Source organism: Trichosurus vulpecula, chromosome 5, assembly GCF_011100635.1.
Source record: "Trichosurus vulpecula isolate mTriVul1 chromosome 5, mTriVul1.pri, whole genome shotgun sequence".
Classification (NCBI taxonomy): Eukaryota; Metazoa; Chordata; class Mammalia; order Diprotodontia; family Phalangeridae; genus Trichosurus; species Trichosurus vulpecula.
In genome coordinates, this window is record NC_050577.1 from 275,859,213 (window position 1) to 275,882,188 (window position 22,976).

Genomic DNA, 22,976 nt, shown 5'->3' on the forward strand with positions numbered 1-22,976 from the left:
GGTATCTGAGGGCCCTTACATTTCTAAGGCTCTATTATCCTCCCTTTGTCTGTTCACCCTGCTCCCTCCATCCAACCCTACTCCCCACCCTTTCTCCAGAGTCATTTGATTATACATTTATTAAGCATTTGCTGAGTGTAACATCCTGTGCCAGAGCCTAAGGATCTGAAGACAAAAATGATTCCATCCCTTCCGTGAAAGAGTTTACTTTCTCCTGGGAGGATTCAGTGACATAGATAAATAAATACAAGGTAGTTTGAGTTTGTATCGTAAGTTTGTATCTGTGTCCTGGCAGGTACCCTGGCTTCACGGGATCTATGCTGTGCTGGGAGCAATCGTGTTTACAATGGTGAGTCTGGCCAAGCCCCCAAAGGGTACAGGGCCCATGCAGCCTGAGTTATCGCTTCTCTTGTCTTCTGGTTGATAATTGCTCAGTCTCCTCCTCCACAACCATCACCAGGGCAATGATGAATCATCCTCCTCTTCCTCCCTTCCATGATTATTCATCATATACCTGTGAGTGGCAGATGTAGTCTATAAGATAGATAGAAGAGAAGTGAAGGGTATAAGCAGCAGAAATATTAAATCAAGGTGGGCAAGGGTGAGAATGGAGGGCAAATAAATGTGTCATTGGAATGAGGGGTGGGATGACCCAGGGAAGTCATTTGGATGGAGCCTTTCACAAAACTGTTGGTCAACCTGGGAAGGCTTCCGAGGGGAGAATTCAGAAACTGTGAGAAGGATGAGAAAGAGACATCTTGGAGGGAACACATTCTGGGACTCCACTGTAGCCTAGAAGAAAGTTTAGAGGCACGAGTCACATAGCTACTAAGTGTCTGAGGCCAGTTTTGAACTCAGGGGGATGAGTCTTCCTGTCTCCAGGCGTAGGACTCTATGCATGTAGTGCCACCTAGCTGCCCCCCAGCCCTCCTAGAGCATACAATCAAATAGAGTGGTAAAAGGTAAACAAATGACTATATACTGTGTAGAATGTGTTAAAGCCTGTAAGGGAGGCTATAAGTCCTCTCTTAAAGAAAACATCACCAGTCAGTCATTTCTTTTTATGTTTGGATGCTTATTGTTGTTTGCAGATTATTTAGCATATATTACCAATATAAGTTTTTATTGTTAGAAATGTGTAATTTTGTAGGGGGCAATTTTAGTTAATTTGATTGAATATTTTCAGAAACTGAAAGAAATCTTGTTTTAGTACTTGGGGCAGAGGGAGGTCCGTACTAGTTAGTGTCAGAACAAATTCGCGTTCTATCAAAGGTATCAGATATGTGGATACCGCCCACCACACTTCTGAATCATATTAAAATGTAATTAGGAAATATTTAAGAAAATAAAAATAAACACAATTAAACATAGATAACGTTAGTATGTGGTTTTTACAGTCAACTTTTGTTCCACAGGGTGATATGATGAGAATTACTGACTTTCTCTTGTCTCTTAAAGCATATTATTTCTATTACACAATGCTTCCTTGGAAGAAGGTTTGGAAAAAAGGGATAGGGCTGAGGGGAAAAGATGAGGGAGGATGTCTCAGGTGAGGTAAATGATCAATTCCAAAGTTCAATCAAAATGAAATGATCTTTACCTAGCTGGAACACAAAGCCCATATGAGGAAAATGAGGTTGGTGGAAAGTCTGAAGGAAGAAGTTGATATAAAAATTAATTAAGCTCTGAATTTAGATTGACTCCCAAGAGGTAACAGTGAGCCACAGTAAGCTTCTGAGAGAGATAGTCTCTCCAAATGTTATCAAGGGAGGATAATCCTTGTGTGGCAAGGGTGCCCGAAGGCATGGATTCTTTTGTAGCCATACAGGTATGCAGAACGCTCTTTCTAGGGTGGAGGCTATGGGAACAGAAACCTCAGAGGTAGGCCCTGCTGGCTGATAAAACCATAGAGCCTGTCTGCCAAGGGAGCCTGCCTGCTCACCTGGTTTCTCCTGCTTCCCCACTATCACCACCACCACCACCACCACCACCCATCACCACTACCCACCACCACCACCACCACCACCCACCACCACTACCCACCACCACACACACCACCCCCCACCACCACCACCACACTGCCCCAGGTCTGGCAGTGTGTTCCTGGTTATTGTCTTGCCTTGCCATTTGTAGAGAATATTGGTGCCTCACAGGGAATCCTGGATTCCCCTGGGATCCAGTGGAAGTTCTTAGAGGCGCCTGTCTTTCCAGTCACATCCACTGGCCTCATCACATTCTGAATAGAGCCCAGATTTTGGAATGGGTTTCAGCAGCTGTCACATGAAAGCCAAACTCAGGCTAGGAAATTGATTTAATAGCTTCCTTTGTCAAGCTTCAGGATGATAAATTAAATCTATCTCAGAGTCATAGGATATAAAAATACTGTAGCATCTATTTGTCCCCAGTCTTTTTTTTATGATTGACCTAATAATTATTATATATAAAAATGTAATAACCTAATAATAATAATAATAGTTAGACCTCTAATCAAAGACTATTAATCTTCTTTGTCATAGAACCCTTTGGTCACCAGACCTCCAGTCTGGTTGGAAAGACCCCTTCTCAAAATTATGTTTTTAAATGCATAGGATAAAATACCTCGGATGATGAAGAGAGCCGATTATATTGAAATAAAGATGGAAATTTTTTCCCATACAAGCTCACAGATACCTCCCTCCCCCAAATTATCCATAGACCATGGGGGCAGAGGGGAGGGAACAGAATCTGTGGACCCAAGGTTAAGAAACTTTTCTCTAAATAGACTTGGCCAGGATAATTCCACAAGTTATGTGTGTCCAGGGCAAAGGAAATAAAATTTGGGCTTTCTCCTTGTAAAATGCCATCCCTGAGGCTCACTTTTTCCCTTTATCACTGGAAAGAACATTGGCCTTGGAGGTAGGGGCCCTGAGTGCCAGCCCTAGCTGTGACATTACTTGACTGTAGAACTACTTAGACAAATCCCTTGAATACTTGGCTGCAATATTCTTTCCTGTTGGGTAGGATAGGGTTGGGTTCTTGTGGTTGTAATGGTGTCCTCCAGCTCTAATATTCTAGGATTATAAGCTACATTGTTCCATGTTGGGGCTCAGGAAGAGTAATATAGGACTCCTGGGCCATGGGTGCAGTCTGACTTACTATCTTGCTTCTCTTGCCCCTCCAAATGAGATTGTTCATTAGCATCAGTTTTCCCATCTGTGCAATGGACTTATAAGAGGTAAGATAGGACAGAGTAGGAGTGACAGAGAACCAGAGAGGGTAGGAGGGATTTCAGAGCTGGGTCAAGACTATGACTCATGTATACCCTGTCTCCCTGTAAGAGCTCTTTGGGCTCATATTTGCTCAATGTCTGCAGTTCCTTTGATGTGGGATTCCATCCCGAATCACCTGCAAAGGTTTCCTTGAGGGCTCCTATTCCAAATGCATTCCTGCTAGTCTCTTTCTTTGCACTCCCTCAGCTTCAGCCTCTGGTCTCTGCCCCTTCTAACCCCAGCCAATTCTCAAGTTCCCTCACAGTGCTCTGCACTGGAGTACTAGGTCTCAGGATGGGCAGAAAACCACAGTCTCTCTAGAGGATCCCAGGGCAGTGATGAGGTATGATGGAAAGATTGTGGAAATTTCTAGGCATCCTGTGTTCTCTGGGACCCTAAGATCCATATCTCCTTGTCTCTCCCAGGCTGGGGATAACCTGCCCTTCACTCCTAACCCACTGTCTCAACCTAGTTCCTGACCAATGATTACAGAGCCCTTGGGCACAAGAACCAAAATATCAATGAAAGTGGATGAGTAAGCCAGGCTGGAGCTTGGCCCTAGCATGAACCTCATCCCTCTTTGTCTTTCCAGTGTACTTTTTGTTAAGGTATTTTGAAGAACCCAGCAGGTAATGTTGCAGAAGGAGTATGGTGTGATGAAGTGAGGGGAAGAGTTCAGGGACAGACCATAGGCCATTTGGTTTCTAGTCTTGGCTCAGCCCATGATCTTGTTAGACTGTGTGGCTTTGGGCAGGATGCTTAGCTTCTCTGGGATGCCTGCCCAGAGCTAGGAAGTTGAGAACTTGAGTTGTCCAATCCTTTGGTTCTTTCTGGATGAGGCAGAGGTCTCTACGTTGCTAAAATGGCAGGGGGAAAAAAGACCTTCCCTAAAGACCTAGGAAATAAATTAAGTAGTAGATCTAACAGAAATGGAATCTCCCTGGCCCTTCCCTTAGGCCCCTCTTTGTGCATTTCTATGGGATTCATACAGAGGGCCAGAGGTGACATACCAGGAATGAGGGAGGGGTTGGTGGGTTAAAGGGGTCAAAGGGCATAGGAGGTTAGAACAGTGCTTTGTAAAGCTTTTTCACTCTCGGGCCCCTTCAGTGCTATGGGGTCGAGACCCACAGTTTAAGAAGCACTGGTTTCGAACAGCCACAGGTATTGAACAGGATAATTGCTGGGCAGTAAGGTTCCAACCAAACTTCAAATATGAATTTGTTGTAGTCCTAGGAGACACAGACAATGGAAAAGATCCAGAGGTGGATTCCGGTAAGGAAAGCACTGCTGGAAGCTGAGGTTGAAAGATGGAGGCAATGAAAGGCTTGACCTCACTTTGTCACTGGAAGGGACCTTTGAATTATTTATTCTCTTATCCAAACCACTCCTTTTATCAGTGAAAAAATTGAGTGGCCGGGAGGTTCAATGAGTTTCCCAACATCGCTCAACTAACTAATGACAGTCCTGGCGCTGGAACCCAGCTTCCACTTATCTTCTAATGTCAACTTCTTTCTACCATGCCTTAATGTCTCCATTTCATTAATGCACAAATTGTTCCTTGATTTATTTCACCAGCATTTTGCACAGTGCTTCACACGTAATAAGCACTTAATAAATGCATTTGTATTCCTTCACTCATTGAGAGGCCTGTGGGTAGAGGGAGCCTTGATAGTCAGGAGACCTGGATTCCAGTCTAGCCCATTCTGCCACCAACTCATTATTAATAACTTTGGGCAAATCTCCACTTCTTTGAATTTCATTTTCCTTATAGGACCATAGATTTAGAGGGAAAGGGACCTGTCCTACCTACTTGACAGAAATATCAATAATATATGTGAAAATATATTGAAGACTAAACTATTATACAAATTCAAGATGGGATTATTAGTAATGATAATAACAATAATAATAGCTAACATATAGCATGTACTTTGTGCCAGGCACTGTGCTGAGTATTTTACAATTATTGTCTCATTTGATCCTCAAAAGAACCCTGGGAGGTAGATACTATTATAATCTTCATTTCAGGGGACTTATACATGAAGCCAAATTTGAAATTGGGTGGTCCTGACTCCAGGCCCAACAGCCTATCTACTATGCCTTCAAACAACCCTAAATAAATAATATTTATTATTAAGTTTACCTTTATTTCTTCCCAGTCCCTGGGTCCTTTGGGCCTATGTTCTTTTGCATAAATGGCTCATCTTTAACTAAAAGATACTCAAGAGTATTCTGAGGCTCTTGGCCCAAAATCCTTCTTGAGATCTAACCCAACTCCTTCTTGCTGCAACCTGTAGAAGATGATGTTTCCGAGTTTGGTTGAGCTGACCAGCCTTTTTTCTCTTTATCTCTCTTTGCATGATGTACCAGAGATCTGCCTCACTTGGGGAGAAAAAGGGGCTGAGTTTCCAGGGAACAGGAAAGACAGGTGGGAACAGGATCAGACAGCCCAGCCCAGGAAGATTGCTTATGAAGGGTGGGGTGGCTAACTTGACCAGGCTATTTCCCCTAGAAGGTGAAAGTGCGTTGTGTTCCCCATCCCTGGCCTCACCCCACTCACACTTTCCTAATGCTAATAACCTAAGTGCTAATCCTATTAACACCTTCCTCTATTTGGGAGGTTCAGGGCAGCTTAACTGAAAGAAAGTGAGGGACACACCCCAGTTTCAGGGCGGGGGGGGGGGGGGGTGAGTCAGGAAATATACTAGGTCTGAATTAACTCTTTATCCGGAAGAAGCCCCAGAGGATTTGGAGAATACTTTAGTCTGGGTTTTTAGAAGAGATGTCGGGAGTGTAGATGGCTAGCCTTGTAGATAGCTGAATGACCACAGAGTCATCCTTACAGGTTGAAGGGTTGGGATATTTATTGTTCTCCAGCTAGTCAGAGCCATACAGATGACTCACAGTCCTGCAGAGAAAGGATGCTCTGTAAAAGGCCCAGGTTTTCTACTTATTAACATCCTGGAGAGCTTCAATTTGCTTCTTAATTTGCATATTATTGTTATTTTATTGTTTATATATATAAATCTTTATTATTGGCTTATTTTATTATTATATTTATTTTTATGGTCAATTATACATGTCAGATTAACATATATAATACACACATGCACATGCACGCGTGCAAACATATTGATTTACTTCAGATCAAAACAGATCACCCTTCACAAAGAAAAATGAGACTGTCACCTAGAGACCAGACCATAGTGAAAAATGTTCAAGGACTCTGGTCACTGACAAGGTACCCTCCCCTTTCTGAAAAGAGAAGAGGCACTTCTGGGTGAACAGGGCACAGGTCCCCTCAGTCACTTCACTTCCCCTCAGACCACTGCTGGAGTCTGTAGGTTTCCTGTGCCCAGGAGCCAAAGGCTAAGGCAAGTCACATACTGAGACTTAAAAGATTCCTAGTTTAAAAGAAACCATTTTGGAAGCCTAAAACACACATCTTTTAAATTCGATTTATTTGTCATGTGTGTTTTAAGTTGAGTATTTTGGAATCAGTATTTTCCCATTATATTTAAATTTTATTTTCTTCAAGTGTTGTTTTCATTTATACCGTTGCAGTCGTTGTTCATAATATATGTTTCCTCTGATTCTGACTAGTTCAGTCTGTATCAGTTTGTCTTCCCAAGTTTCTCTGAATTTTTCGTATTTGTCATTCTTTAGTAGATTAAAATACTATTCCATTATATCGATATATTGTAACTTGTTCAGCCTTTCCTCAATTGTTGGACACATCATTTATTCCAGCTTTTTTATTAGTGCTGCTATGAATATTTTGGTAAATAAAGATCCTTTCTCTCATTTATCTCCTTACTAGATAAACCTAATAGTGAATCCAAGGCTATGAACAATTTAGTTAACTGTTTCTGACCAATTCAAAATTTCAAGGACAGTTTGATTTATTCATAGCTCTACCATTGCCAATTAGAGTTACACGAGGTGATACGTCAGAGTTACTTGAAATTACTTTGCATTTCTCTGATTATGAGTAATGGAAATCGATCATCCAGAATCTACTGAGCGTCTACTCTGTGCCAGACACTGTGAATAGCATTGGGGATACAGAGATGAAAATGAAACATTTCCTGTCCTCAAGAAGCTGAAGTTCCTTTGGGAACAATTTTTCAGATATTTGTTGATAGATTACATTTCTTCTTCTGGAACCTGTTACTATCCCTTGACCACACATTATTAAAGGGGAAGGTAAGGGAACAAGCTAGGCACTACGCTAAGTGATTTACAGGTATTATCTCATTTGACCCTCATAACAACCATGTGAGGTAGGTAGGTGCCATTATGAACTCCATTTTACAGTTGAAGAAACTGAGGCCGTAGAAGTTAAATGACTTGCCAATGGGCACACAACTAGTAAGTATATGAGGCTAGATTTGAACTGACGTCTTCCGGACTTCAGCCCCAACCTTCTTCTATTCACTATGCCTCCTAGTAGCCTCTCCTAAAGAATGGGACCACTTTTTTTTAATGTTAAAGTTTTATTGATTCCTTTTGTTTTATATAGCATCATTTCCAAATATATCTTTATCTCTCTTCTCCAGTGAGCCTTCTCTTATAACAAAGACACGTCTTGTTTCAAAAGCACTTCAGCATAACCAGTCAACACACTAACCTCATCTAACAACATGTGCATTGTTCCGCATCTTCAATGAAAGATGGGGAGGTGAATTTTCTCATCTCTTCTGCAGAGCTTGTTACTTATTATAATTACATAACATTCAATTTTATTTTATTGTTCTTTTGGTTTACATTATTGTAGTCATTGTGTATATTGTTTAATTAATTCTGCCTGCTTCATTCAGTGTGAGTTCATACAAGTCTTCCCTTGTTTTCCTGAATTCTTCCTCTTTTGAGAGTATAATAATATTCCATTTACATCAAATCAATTTTTGGTTATTTCCCAGTTGATGGGCACCCACTTAATTTCCAAGTCTTTGTTACCACAAAAAGCGCAGCTATGAATGAATATTTTATTATTTATGAGGCCTTTCTCTCTTCAAATTCCTTGGAGTATGTGCTTAGAACTAGGATCTCTCCAAATATATTTTTAACATAGTTGGACCAATTCACAGCTCAATCAACAATGCATTAGTGTGCTTATTTCCTTTTTTCTTTCTTAATTAATTTTTTTAATTAACTAAATTTTATTTTCTCTTCTTCCTGCCATCCCCATTGGGAAAAAAACACCTCATAACAAATATATATAGTCAAGCAAAACAAATTCCTTCATTGACTATGTTCATAAACATAGTTCTCATTTTGCACCTTTTTTAAGAAATTTATTTTAAACATTCTTTTCTTTTTAAATTTTCCTCCCACCCCTCCCCTTCCCACTGAGAAGGCAAACAATATTATATAAATTATACATTTGAAATCATGCATGACATATTTCCAATTTAGTCATATTATAAAAACATATGAAGGAAGTGAGAAAATTATACTTCAGTTTGCACTCAGAGTTCATAAGTTCTCTCTCTGAAGGTGGATAGCATTTTTTCGTCACAAGTCCTTTGAAATTGTCTTGGATCATTGTATTGATCAGAGTAACCAAGTCTTTCACAGTTGACATTGACTTTCACAGTACAACATTGTTGTTACTGTGCACAATGTTCTCCTGGTTCTTCTCACTTCACTTTACATCAGTTCATGTAAGTCTTTCCAGGTTTTTCTGAAATCTGCCTGCTCATCATGGGTCTTTTGGAATTATCTCAGATCATTGTATTGTGAGAAGAGCTAAATCTATCTTAGTTGATCATTGCACAATGTTGCTGTTATTGTGTGCAATGTTCTCCTGGTTTTGCTCACTTTACTCAGTATCAGTTCATGTGAGTCTTTCCAGGTTTTTCTGAAATCTTCCTGCTCCTCATTTCTTATAGCACAATAGTACACCATCATATGCTCCAACTTATTCAGCCATTCCCCAATTGATGACCTCCTTTAATTAGAACTATTTTTGCTTTTGCTTTGTCTGAGATCAAGATTGCTACTACTGCTTTTTTTTTTTACTTCAGCTGAAGCATAATAGAGTCTGCTCCAGCCATTTATTTTAACTCTGTGAGTGTCTCTCTGCTTCAAGTGTATCTCTTGTATACATATTGTTGGGTTCCCGTTTCTAACCCATTCTGCTATCCACTTCCATTTTATGGGTTAGTTCATCCCATTCATATTCATAATTATGATTACTGTTTCCCTTCATCCTATTTTCTTGTGTTTATCCTTTTCTCTCTCTTTTTATCCTGTCCCTCCTCAAAGTCTGTTTTGCTTCTGACCACTGCCTCCCTTAATCCACCTTCCCTTTTATCACATACCCTCCATATCTCTTATCCCCTTCCACTTCTATTTCCCTACTGAGTAAGATAGATTTCTATACTCAAATGAGTGTGTGTATGTGTACACATACATGCACACATGCATATATATGTGTATATATGTGTATGTGTGTCTGTGTATACATATTCTTCCCTCTTTGAACTAATTCTGATGAGAGTGAAGTTCAAGCATTGCCTGCCACCACCCCTCAATATTCCCCTCCACTATAAAAACTCTTCCTTACATGCCTCTATTATGTCAGAAAATTTTCCCCATTCTACCTTTATTTTCCCCCTTCTCCCAGTGCATCCCTTTTTCTCACTCTTAAATTTTTTTTCTAGATCATCCCAACATAATCAACTCATACCTGTTTCCTTTGTCTATGTACATTCCTTCAAACTGCTATAATAATGATAAAGTTCTTAGGAATTACATGTATCATCTCTCCATTTAGGAATGTAAACAGTTTAACTTTATTGAGTCCCTCTTTCATGTTTATTTTTTCTGCTTCTCTTGAGTTTCCTGTTTAAATATTGAATTTTCTATTTAGCTATGGTCTTTTTTATCAGGAATGCTTGGAAGTCCTCCATTTCATTAAATATCCATTTTTTCCCTGGAAGGATTATACTCAGTTTTGTGGGGTAGGTTATTCTTGGTTGTAATTTGCCTTCCAGAATATCATATTCCTAGCCCTCTGCTCCTTTAACATGGAAGCTGCTAAATATTGCATGATCCTGACTGTGGCTCCCCAATATTTGAATTCTTTCTTTCTGGCTGTTTACAGTATTTTCTCATTTATCCAGGAGCTCTGGAATTTGGCTATAATATTCCTGGGAATTTTCATTTTGGGATCTCCTTCAGGATGTAATTGATAGATTCTTTCGGTTTTTATTTAACTCGAATCTAAGATACGGAGGCAGTTTTCCTTTATAATATCTGGAAATATGATGTCTAGGCTCTTTCTTTGATCATGACTTTTAGGTAATCCAGTCATTCTTTTTGTTTTGTTTTGTTTTTTTGGGCAAGGCAATTGGGGTTAAGTGACTTGCCCAAGGTCACACAGCTAGTACATGTGTCAAGTGTCTGAGGCCGGATTTGAACTCAGGTCCTCCTGACTCCAGGGCCAGTGCTCTACTCACTGTGCCACCTAGCTACCCCAATCCAGTCATGCTTAAATAATCTCTCCTCAATCTATTTTCTAGGTCAGTTATTTTTCTGATAAGATAGTTCACGTTTTCTTCTATTTTTTTCATTCTTTTGACTTTGTTTTATTGCTTCTTGAAGTATAGTGGAATCATTAGCTTCCACTTACCCAATTGTAATTTTTGAGGAATTATTTTTTTCAGCAAGCTTTGTACCTCTTTTTCCATTTGGCCAATTCTGTTTTTTAAGGTGTTATTTTCTTCAGTACTTTTTGTTTCTCTTTTACAAAGCTGTTAATTCTCTTTTCATAATTTTCTTATATCACTCTCATTTCTTTTCCCAGTTTTTCCTCTACCACACTTGCCTCTTTCGGGAATTCTTGCTGGCCTTGGATCCAGTTACCAATTTTCTTTAAGGCTTTGCTTGTAGCTGTTTTCGCATTGTTGTCTTTTTCTGTTTATGTCTTGACTTTCCCTGCCGTCGTAGTAGCTTTTTATGGTCAGGTTCTTTTTGTTGTTGTTGTTGTTCTTTGCTCATTTTCTCAGTCTATTTCTTCACTTTGAACTTTATGTTAAAGTTGGACTCTGCTCACCTGGGGATGGGGAGGCACTGTTGCTGCTGTTTTCAGGGCTAATTCTGTGGGTCTGCAAGTTTTTGGTGCTTCCAAGGTGGTATTATTCCGGGAAAGATATGATCACTGCTCTCTTGGTCTGCTCTCTGGTCTTTACCCAAGAAGGGCCACTGCTCCCCTGCAACTGCACGTGCTATTGCTTCTCTTGGCCCTGGAACTGTGACTAGGATCCCTGCTCTCTTGTAACCAAACACAAGCACTCCTCTCCACCCTGAAAGTGCAATCCAGAACTGCTTATGAGCAACACAGTTGCCAATCCGTGCCAGCTGCATCTAGTGCCAGCAAAGGGTCCCCTGTCACCCCTTTCTGACCACTTGCCCAATCCCCTTATATCTCTGGGCAGAGAGCTCCAAAAGCTGCTGATGTTGTTGCAGCCCGCTGCCCGTGCTCCTGTTATGCCACCCCGGTTTTACGGACATCTCCAATGGATGTCCTAAGTTGTTTTAGGCTGGAAAAGTATTTTCCTCTGCCCTTTTGTTAGCTCTGCTGCTCTAAAATTTGATTTGAGCCGTTATTTTAAGGTTGTTTGGAGGGGTCTGTTGGGAGAATTCAGCTGAGTCCTAGCTGGTACTCTGCCATCTTGGTCTCTCATTTTGTACCTTGAATCTGTCATCTCTCTGCCATGAGATGGGTAGCATGCCTCATCACTGACCCTCTAAATCTTGGGTGGTCATTGAATTGATCAAAATTAAAGTTGTTTATCATATAAATTATTCTCCTGATTCTGCTCACTTTGCTCTAAAGCAGTTTCTGCATCTTCCCAAGTTTCTCTGAAAACAAAAATCACAATCCTCTTCCATTGTATTCATATTTGTTCAACCATTCCCTAATTGATAGGTACCTGCCTCATTTCCAAGACTTAGATACCACAAAAAGTACAACTATCTCTGAATAAATATTTTGGTATACATGGGACCTTTCTGTCCTCAAATTCCCTGGAGTAATGCCAAGCAGTAAGATATCTGAGCAAAAAGATATAGCCATTTTAGTTACTTTTTCCCACAAAATTCCAAATTTGTTTTTAGAATGATTAGATCAGTTCATAGCTCCACCAAGATATTAGAATGACTGTTTATCTTTTGTCATATTTGCCAATTTGCTGAATATGAGGCAAAAACACAGAATTGCTTTATTTTGCATTCTTTTTATTATTGGTGATCTAGAGCAATCTTTCATTATGTATTAATAGTTTGTGGTTTGGTTTTTTTGGTTGTTGGTTTTTTTTTTTTAATCATTTATCCATTAATGACTGAATGGCTCTTGGTCTTATATATTTGTTCACTATATTTCTTGTATACATAGCCCATGTAGACTCTGATGATGCTTCTTCCAAATCCCACTCCCAATAATGCTTGGGGGTGCATCCTTTTCAAAAGCAATGGTAGTGTTGATTTGATTACAATTTCCAGAGCAATAGGCCAAAAACAGGAGTTAAGAGGAAGGGGGGAGGAAGGAAAGATGAAGGGGAAGAGCATATTGAAAGTGATCACTGAGTTTCCTTTTTGCCTCTGCATTTTCTCCAATTTTTTCCTCAAAAGCTCTTTGAAATTTCAAGCATGAGCTTTTTCTATAATCACAATATTTAGATTCAATCAATAAATCCTTATCTATATTCAGAAATTCTAGGTGGTTTTCTTCCCTCTGCAATATAGTATTTAGGTGTTTTGTTTGGTTTTTGTTTTTTAAATTCTACCAAGTTCTTCTTAGAGTCCTGTTATTCTTAAGTTACACTTACTTGTCTCCTATCTTCAAGCCAGTGTCTTTGGTGTAGAGTTCATACATGCTTTCAATATAGTGTCTTTTGTTTCCCTCTGTCAAAGTTGCTTCCACTTCTGTATTTTTATGGTTCAAAATCTCTTATTCTGTTTCTCAGAACCACTACTTCTTTGGAGAGCTTTCCCTGGTGTGTTCTAAGTTTTCTGTCCTGTTGTTCACCTTTGTTAATTCAGCTTTGAGAGCTCTGATTTCCAGTCTTTCTTCCTTTTTAGGTGTCAGGGGGAAGAGAGAAATGCCCTAAAAACTAGTTTATCTGGAATTTTGTCAATAGGGAATAATCTTTAATAGATATATCCTATCACTAATATAATAATTACCCTGAACCACAACAAGCTCCTAAAGTGCCTTCATAATCATTGAAGATATATTAATTGTTAAATTATATTCAGTTTTGGTATTGTTTGTATTTTTAATATTTTAATTCTTTAAAAGCCCATCAATAGTACTTACAGTAGCTGTTTATTGAGGATAGCATTTTTCCAGGAACCTATGGAAGCCCTGTCCATGATCTGTAGTTTCTTGGAAAGAAGCATTTTTATTTCTGGCCTTGAAAGTGATCTGATGAATGAGAAGGTATGGATGCCTATCCTAATATCTCCTTTGAAAAGTTGTGTCTCTTATGAATCACTCTGTAGGTTTTTACTTTTGTTCTATTTTCTTTGGGAAGCCGACTGAATTTTTTTTCCACTGAGGATTTTTGGTTCACTTTCCTTCATAGGCTATTATACTCTGTTTTATGGTCTTTAAAATTTTTTTTATTGCTTATTTTTTCTTCTTTGTGAGCAACACTTGTTTTATCTGTTCAGGGTCTGGCTTACACACAGCCTTTTTCCTTTAGATTTTTTTGTCTTTCATGATTTTTCCTTTTATTCCCACTAGCATGTCTCTAACTTCTCTCCTATCTCTGCTGGCTCTTTCCCTTTCCACTTCTGCACAGACCCCTTGAAATTGGGCATCCTCATCCTAATTGGGTTAGGGGTTCGGAGGTCTGGCTAGGTCCTTGCTTGAAGTACACTCTATAGAGAAGGCCTGACCCCAGGTAGGGTTCTAGTCCCCTTTCTCTTTGGATGGAACCCCTTCCCCTCTGGCTGGCTCTGCAATGCCAAGTTTTCTAACCCCTGCCATAGTTGGAATCCCTTTCAAATGGCTGGGCAGAATTAATGTCTTATTCTTATGGAGTAGGGCATGGGAAGGAAGTGGTAAGGAGAGAGGATTTAGATTTATTCACTACCATGGGAGAACCAAGCAGGGTCCCTTACAACTACACCTTTAAATAGCAGTTTGCCAGGTTGCTTGAGCTGGCTGCCTGTGCCCAGGGCACATGGTGGGCTGAGGGTTGGGTTGGTGAGTGGGAGCTTTAAGGATATAAGTTCTCCATTATTATTTCATGAGCTTTTTATATCCTACTGTATTTCTGTCTTCTCTTCTTGAAGATTTACCTTTAATTACTCTAAATTTAGACTTTCTTACTTTTGAGACTTTTTAGGCTGGCTATATATTAAACCATGGCACATATCCCCCAGGATTGTTGTTAGGATGAAGATAGTATATAAAGTGCTTTGCAAACTTTAAAATCTTATACGAGCATTAGAGTGTTTTAAAATGTAAAATCTGCTAGGTCCTCTTTATCCAAGATTCCTTTGCCTACTCTGCACCTCAAATGTCCTGGGAACAAAGCCACATATTTTTAGCTCCTGCTTCATTCTTCACTTGTCTTGGGAGCACGTCCCTACCAGGGTATATTAGTTAGCATTTATATAAGACTTTAAGGTTTTCAAAGCACTTTACAGATACTATCTCATTTTTTTCCTCACTGTAATCCTAGAAGGTAGGTACTACCATTACCCCCATTCTACAGATGAGATAAGTGAGGCAGACAGAGGTTAGATGGCATCGCTAGAAAATGTCTGAGGCAGGATTTGTACTCAGTCCCAGAGTTCTCCCCATTGAGCCACCTGGCTGCTTATTGACGGACTGACTGACTCAAGAACAGACGGCAGGAAAGGACTCTCTACTGTCTGTCCTATAGAAGAAGCAGAATGAGTGACTCTAGCACTTTTCTCATCCTTTGTTTAACACGACCACTTCCCTATGTTGACAGCATATAGATTCTCCTGTGTCAAAGGAAACCCAGAGCTTGGTGGTAGCCAAGACAAGAGGAGAAATCCTGTATGTGCCACAGCTCCCACCCCGGAGTGTTTCCTTCCCACAGATGCTACCTGTCCAGATTCCTCTTCTCAGTGCTGATACTCCCAGATCCTGGGGTCTTACCATAAAGGCTCTGTCCATCTCTCTTCACCTCCTCAGTCCCTCTTTGCCTTCCCCTTCCCCCCCAATCCACAAACCAATCAAAAACTAAAAAATAGAAAGAGTATTGAAGTCATAGGGCTGAAATCTTGCCTCAGTCACTTTCTAGTCACATTCTACATTTGTGGAATGAGGATGGTAACAGCCCCTACTTCACTGGGTTGTTGTGATGATCAAATGGAATAATATGTGTACTTTGTAAATCTTAAAGAGCTATGTGAAGACTAGCTACTATTATCATCATCAGTATTATTATTGCTAGACACCCTCGGGGCTGTCCCCCAGATGTGTTCACCTTCTACCCTCTGGGAGGTCATATTCTCCTATACTGACCTGGAAAAGCTTAAGGGCAGGCACTACGACAAGTGAACAGTCATTGGGAGGGATTAGAGTAATGGTGATCAGGTCCAATGCTAATTAATAATGTGAAATCCGAAAGCTTGTCTCCCTATCAGCTTTCCAATCCGGATGCTTTTCCTCCTTCCTGCCCTCATTAGAGACTATTGTCCCTTGTCCCTATTCTTCAGGGTCTTGCTCTCAGGTCGCTATCAGCTAAGCTGTTCTGTTGATAAAGTTTAAGGGAGGACGGTAAGGAAGGGAATAAGCATTTATGAAGTACCTGCTATGTACCAAGCCCTCTGCTACATGCTTTACAAAGATCATCTCATTTGATCCTTACAACAACCTTGGGAGTTAAGTGTTATTAGGATCCTCATTTTAAACTTGGGGAAACTGATGCAGAGAGAGGTTAAGTGACTTGCCCAGATTCACACAACTAGTAAATGTCTGAAGCTGTGTTCAAACCTAGGTCTTGCTGACTCCTGGCCTGATGCTTTATCCGCCTAGGTTTAACATCACCCAAGGGTATTTGCTTTCTAAGAAGGATCTCTTGCAAAACTCAAAGGAAGAAAATTATAGGAAGGGAATAACAGGTAGTGACATTGCTATCTTGAGGTAGGGATCTCTGTCCATGAAGTACTCCCTTACATCACACCAGACAGACCCAATGGATGTGTTTATGGGTCTGAGCAGTGGGGTATCAGCAGACACACAGCAGGCAGCCACCTGGACCTTGGGAGGCTGGCCAAGATCTGAGACTGAAGGCTGATCATCAGAGGTTTGGTGGGAGTTAAATGCTTTTGGTGAAAAAAAGGGGAAAAAAAAAAGCAACCCGGGTCTTATGCACAGGAAAGGGAAAGAAAGAGGAGCCATCCATGCTTAGGGCACGCCTAAGACAGTCTATGTTAATTAAGTCACTTCCCTTCTATAGACTTCAATTCTTTTATTTATTTATTTTAGTTTCTTTTCTTTTTTTAATGAACAAAAATCTGTTCTCTCTCCTTTCTACTCTCCCCTCCCCCAATTCACTTTTCTCATCTATAAAATCAGCAAGTTGGACCAGATAACCTCTGATAACCTCTGAAGTCCCAGCCCTCAATCAGTGATCCTCTGAGAGATAAAGAAGGATATGCTTCTCCAGCAGCTTGGGATCCCAGGCTGTACAGTTTGAGTGTACGGTTGAAAAGGAAAAAAACACCCAACTAGGCCAAGCACAGCCCTTTGCCCCCTAAGGATTCTTCCCCCCCCCAGAGAAGTGATTGTTACTCTCCCTATACTAATGAGGAAACTCAAGTTCAATAACTCCCCCAGATTCATACAGTCAACCCGCTATGTCAAAGATACAGTGCAAAGCACTGAGGATTATTTAAAAAAAAAAAAAAAAAGCAAAACCAATCCCTGCCCTCGAGGAACTTACTTCTATTGGGGGAGAGAATATATACATAAAGATACACACAACATATATACTAGACTATGCCTAACACTTTTTTTTTCATGATGCCACATTGCCTCCTGCAAATATGGTCCAGGAGGAATCATGCATAAACTATATTAATTTATCTTGTAGTTGAGATATCTCTGAAAGTTTGGGATGGAAAATGGGTCGGTTCAGAATTGGTGTGTATAGGAAGAGGGTTGGGAATGATTTAGAGTAGGAGTAAAGGACCCAACGGTTGAGTCTATGGGTCAGAGCAGCCAGGTATCAGCAGGATATTCCCAACAGAATTGTGATGAAGGACACCTAGATCAAAACGAAAGATCAACCTCATAACGTACCCTAGTGATAACCCTTCTCAGAACAGTCTCTGACAGTACTCTCTCTCTCTTTTGCCCTTCTAGTTCTTGGCATTCGACACACAGCTGTTGATGGGAAACCGGCGCTATTCCTTGAGCCCAGAGGAATATATTTTTGGAGCACTCAACATTTACCTGGACATCGTCTACATCTTCTCCTTCTTTCTGCAGCTTTTTGGCACCAACCGGGATTGAAAAGACTTCCCTTCTTCCGACTCCAAGAAATGCGACCTGTTTGTCCCCCTGTAACATCCATCCCCTGCTCTTTCCCAGCCCCTAAGATATAGCACTAAACATCATCTTAGCCATCACCCCTCTGCCAACTATGCTCCTTCTACAGCATCCTTGGAGTTATTTTCTGTAGGTTGTATATATGTGAGGAATTCTGGAAGCCAAAGGACTGGAGTCACTAAATTTCCTGCTTCCCTGCCCATCAGGACTGTCATTTCCATTTCCAAATGTGAGATTGTAAATCCAGTGTAATCCCTATCTCCCACCTTAGTTTTGGGGTATGAGTCCAAGGGATATGGCAGACAATGGTTTAGGATCTTAGATGTCAACAGAGGGATCCAAGGGTGAGCTGAATCCTGAACCCCGGAAGATTTGTGTGATTTGAGAGAAAACTGTTTTCCCTCTTTGTTACGGCCCTCATCCCTACCTTTCCCTGGGTCAAAAACTGAAGCATTTTATGAATGGGATGAGTTAGCATGAGGGCAAAATAGCCTACCAAGCTTCACACCCTGAAGATACGCAGAAGCAACATGCAGTAGTACTTAGACTCACGGGACCTGGGTTTGAGTCCTGTGTCTGCTGTGCACTGCATATATGACCTTGGACAAGTCTTTTAGCCTCCCTACGCCTCAGTACCCTACCTATCCTTTCTAACTCCAAAGCTAAGAGTTTGTCTGTGACATTATTATACTTGGGGGAAGAGAATGAGGGATGCTGTTTAAAGAATGGCAATCCTTAAAATGGCCCTTCACTGTTCATGTGGGAGCTTCAGTTAGATCTGTGGTTGCATTTCCAACACAGTGCTAAAAAGATGCCTGTGTAGAGTTGGGCACCCTGGGGTAGCAGGGGCAGGGAGAAGCGAGCCCCTGCTAAGAGTCTTGTCTAAAGGTCTGCTCTGAGGCCTCGGAGAGTGAGATAGGGGATAGAGGTACCAAGCTGAGTCACGTATCAGGAAGAGAGATCACAGCCTAAAGAAATAACGAATCAGTGCCAGATACGCCCAAAGGGGATATTTGAGAGATGTAGAACGGCCCTTGATGTACTCTCTGCCTCACTGTGGTATAGCGCTGACTAAAAGAATCGAGACTCATTTCCCTTCCAGATCCCCAAGTTGTCTTCCTAAGATTCTAGGGACCAGGGAGGATTTGGGATTGGTGAATAGTGCGAAGTAGAAATGGTTCCTGGGCCCTGAAAGAGAAGGAATGCTACCCTCTGGTGAGTAATAGAGAAGAGTCTTTTAAAAAAAATACTGGTTTGGGCAGGGGCTAGAATAGCTTCTTTGCTGTGCCGGGATCTCCAGCAGGGGACCCTCTTCTCCCTCCCCGCCGTCCTGGGGTGGCCACCTCCCTGTACTCCATTTCCCCAAAGTGCCTCCCTAGCTTGTTGCCTTGCCAAACAGTGAACCCAGGTCTTAAATGCCCAAGCCAGAGCCTATGTCTACATACTCCAAAGAGAAGACGCTCCTCACTCTTCCCAGCTTCCATTCTCTCCCCTCTTCGGTTCAGGTCACCCCAACCAGCTGCTTTCCCCAACCTCCCCTCAGGGGTCAAATGTGCTCCCCCTCTCTCTCCTCTTTATCTTCCCATCTCCCCAGTTTGGAAACTGGCCAGCCTATGGCTAATTCAACCAAGCCCCTGATAAGAACTGGGTCCATGTGATGAGGCTGGGGCCCCTTTTCGCCTGGGTGGTCGGCTGGGATCCTGGGCAGGTGCATGTGCGTCAGCCACCTAGCCTCTGGCAGTGTAGCCTGCATATGGGAGGGGACTCAGTGAGGCCTTTGGGAGTGGGAGGTGGAGAGGGAAGGAGCTGGCTGCTCGTTCATGCTGTGGTGGCTCTGGTACCAGTGGAAAATTACTGGGTGAAGCGTTAGAGCCCCTCGGCCCAGCCATCAGCGTTCCTTCTTCCCACCTTTCCTTCTAGCCTCCTTTTTGCATGCCTACTCTGCACAGCATGCCTGTTGCATGAGCAAGATCTTTCCTGGGCTTTGTAGCTGAGCTAGGGTTTTCCATTTAGGGAAGGAAGTGGGATGTACTAAGTTCCCCATATTACCCCTTGACTCCCACCCCTTGGTACTTCCAACCTGACAAGGCCCAAAAGGATTGAATGATACTTTGAGTACTCAAGGGGCAAAGAAAACTGTCAACAGGAGATTGGAGCAGGAGGCAGTTAGCTGCGCTGTAACTAGAATGGAGTGATTGGGATTCTCAGAGTGGTACAAATCTGCAGGCCCCTCACAGCATTTAGACGTCTTCAGTAGGGTAGAAACAGCTGAGTTTAGTGCCCAAGTAGCAAGAACAGTTAAACTAGAAAGCTACCCAAAGGTGTACTTACTCCAGAGGCACCCCAGGTGAACTATGCCACCCAAAGCAGAAAGACCTTGCTGTACCCTAGAGTTTCATTCATTCCAAGGAACTAGGTTCTTTTAATCCAGTGTGCCCCAAGTATATTTTGCAGAGTATGGTCCAGGTACAAAAAATGCTGTTTACAGCCTGGGGAATCAGAACAGGTGGGCTAGCTGGTGAGATGTGGCCTGGGGAACCTACGTTCCCCACTCAGGAACATTGCAGAAGTTGATGTCTTTTGCCCTGCTCCACATCTTCTAGTATCCCTTTTACTTCTCATGGAGAGATCTGCCAGCCCGATCTGCCCGAGGCTGGATTCGATCCTAGTTGTTAGACAAGTCCTCTCTGTGCTACTGAGTGTTGGGGACCAGAATGATAGGTATTAGGAAATTTTGAATCTTTAAATGATTGATAAATAGGATTTGTCATTTAGCTGCTGCTAGCAGGGACATCTCTTGCTTTCTCAGTCTTCCCTTTCCTGTTCCTGACCCTACAGTCTCTTTTTGGTGGCTATTTTCTACCCCTTTCCAATCTCCAAGCTACTCGCCTCCTTCCATCTGAAGTTTGTTTGGGTTCTTTTTCTGCTGCCTATTAAGCCTCAGCACCATCTTTTGAGCCTCCCCCCCCCACCCCCACTCCCCACCACCCAAAAGAGCCCTCTAGTCTCTAACTTTCTTTTCTTCTGAAATCTTTCCTGCTTGCCAGAATCAACTTGCTCCATTAATTTATGAAAAATGGAGCAAAAGATTTTTCCAGAATTGAGTTCTTCAACATGTAGGAAGAGATCCCAGTCTATCCTCAGTTTAAAAAAAAAAAAACTATCAGAGTGTGATACGATATGGAAACCAGTAGAAATCATGGGAATCACTGCGGTTCCTCTCTTTGTGTTTGTTGGGCTAAAGCCACATGCTTGATTCCTTTGTGTGCTATAGGGAGTCTGAAGTTTTGAATAATCTCAGCATTTCAGGAAAAGAAACTGAGGCGGGGGTGGGGGGGAAGGATGCAAATAGCCCACCTCCCAAGTTTCTTTTCCTCCAACGGGAAAGACACAGGAGCGAGTTGGAGAAGAATAAGTCATGAAAGACAAGCCCCAGAAACACCTGGATGAGCCTTTTAAGGAGAAAGGGAGAGGAAGCAGGAATGCAGGATTACAAGAAATCAAAACTGGGCAGGTGCCACAGGCTGGAGAGGGAGGAGGGCCATCCCTGCCCCCCTCACACACACACACACACTCTTTGTACCTCACATTTTTGTTGGGGGTGAAAAATAGAGCTGAGGACAGGACACTTTATTAAATGACCAAGGAATATCTGAGAAGTTGATCCAGGGCAAGAGTCCAGCCCAACCAGGGGAGGGGGACACTGTATTTCCAGAGCCAGGCTGGGAGGTGGGGGGAAAGGGAGCTCAGAGTTCATGGGAGTCTCTGGTGTCACTGCCATTAAAATGCTCTGCATAAATTACTGTACAATCCTGCTGAATAAAGGCTAAAAATATAGCAGATCTTGATTTCTGCAGGATCATGCAGGAGAGACCCTAGGAATGCTGTTTCCTTGATTAGGTTTTTCCACCATTCCCCTCCCCCATCTCTTCCTGCCCATGAGACACTAAAAGTTGCTGCCTCACCCTCCCCAATACCCACCTGAAAGTCATCAGCATCTTAGGTGTCTCACTAGAAGGGATGGGTTTTGGCACCTTTGCTGCCCCCATGTGGCACCTTAGGGTAATACGGACAGGCACTGGCCCAGCTGAGAAAGTGAATTAAGGACCTGGGATAAGGAATCAGGGCTGATCTGCCACAAACCCCCCTAGCTTGAATATGTTTGTTTCTCTGTTGCCTGAATTCCTCTGATGTCTACCCAGTGGCTGACACTTGTGCCCTTCGTTTGCCTAAATTTCTTCCCATAGGCTGTTAATGCCCCTGGGGCAAGAATAAAAGCAATTGTGGTCCCAACACCTTTTTCTCTTGGCTCGTTTGTGATACTCAGCATCTCCTACCTCAGCTACTGGATGTGGCGGGGAGGGGGAGGGGGAGGGTGGGACCAGAGGGCGATTCACTTTAAAGTCATTTAGCTTCACAATAGTGAACTCTCTCAAGTGTATTATTTTTATTTTCAGCTATTATTATAAGAGAAAAAGGCCTGTCTCCACCTGCAGGGTCCTACCAATCCTAGAATTCAGTCATTCCTCATGAGAGTGATGTGTACATCACTTCTGAAAATATTTGTGTTCAAAGTTCTGTAGTAATAATCATACTTTATATATTGAATGCAGCAATCTGGAGAGTCGGGCAATGCCAATAGCAATCGTCTCACTTTGCAGATGCAAAAATTGAGTCTGTAGATGTTAAATGACTTTTCCCAAGTCACACAGCTCCTAGGTGCCAGAGGCAGAATTTGAATCCAGGTTTATAACTCCAAACTCAGTGTTTTTTCCACCACATCACACCTGCCTAGTAAGGCAGTGTACAAAGAGGAAGCATGGTCTCTACCCCTTAGGGAGTTTTCAGGTAGGGAAATCAGCAGGAGGTTTGGGCAGTATGGTGAAAAGGAATAGGATTGGGAGACAGCAATATTTATTAAGTACCTACTGTACAAGACAGAGGAGAATCAAAGAAAATAGAAAACACTATCCATGCATACATAAAGCATGAAAACACTTATAAAGGAACATATTAACAAGTGTAAATTCATATGGCCTGAACTGAGTATGTACCCTAAAAAATATAGATTAATGGAGTTCCCAAAGTGAAAAAAAAAACATTTAATCAGTGGTTGTTGTTTGTTCATTTTAAGGGAAGAGATATAAATAGATAGAACGTGCTAGACTGTTGGGTTATGG

General features: G+C 41.8%; 1 protein-coding gene across 1 annotated transcript in view; it reads left to right on the top strand.

The window, feature by feature from the left end:
• FAIM2 (Fas apoptotic inhibitory molecule 2) overlaps positions 1 to 22,089 on the top strand; it is a 66,041-nt gene extending 43,952 nt beyond the window's left edge. Inside the window, exons 11-12 of the mRNA XM_036761550.1 lie at positions 296 to 349; positions 17,611 to 22,089. Coding sequence (XP_036617445.1) covers positions 296 to 349; positions 17,611 to 17,760 — 204 coding nt within the window. The 3' untranslated portion in view covers positions 17,761 to 22,089. The remainder of the gene's footprint in view (positions 1 to 295; positions 350 to 17,610) is intronic.
• The last annotated feature ends 887 nt before the right edge of the window (positions 22,090 to 22,976 follow it).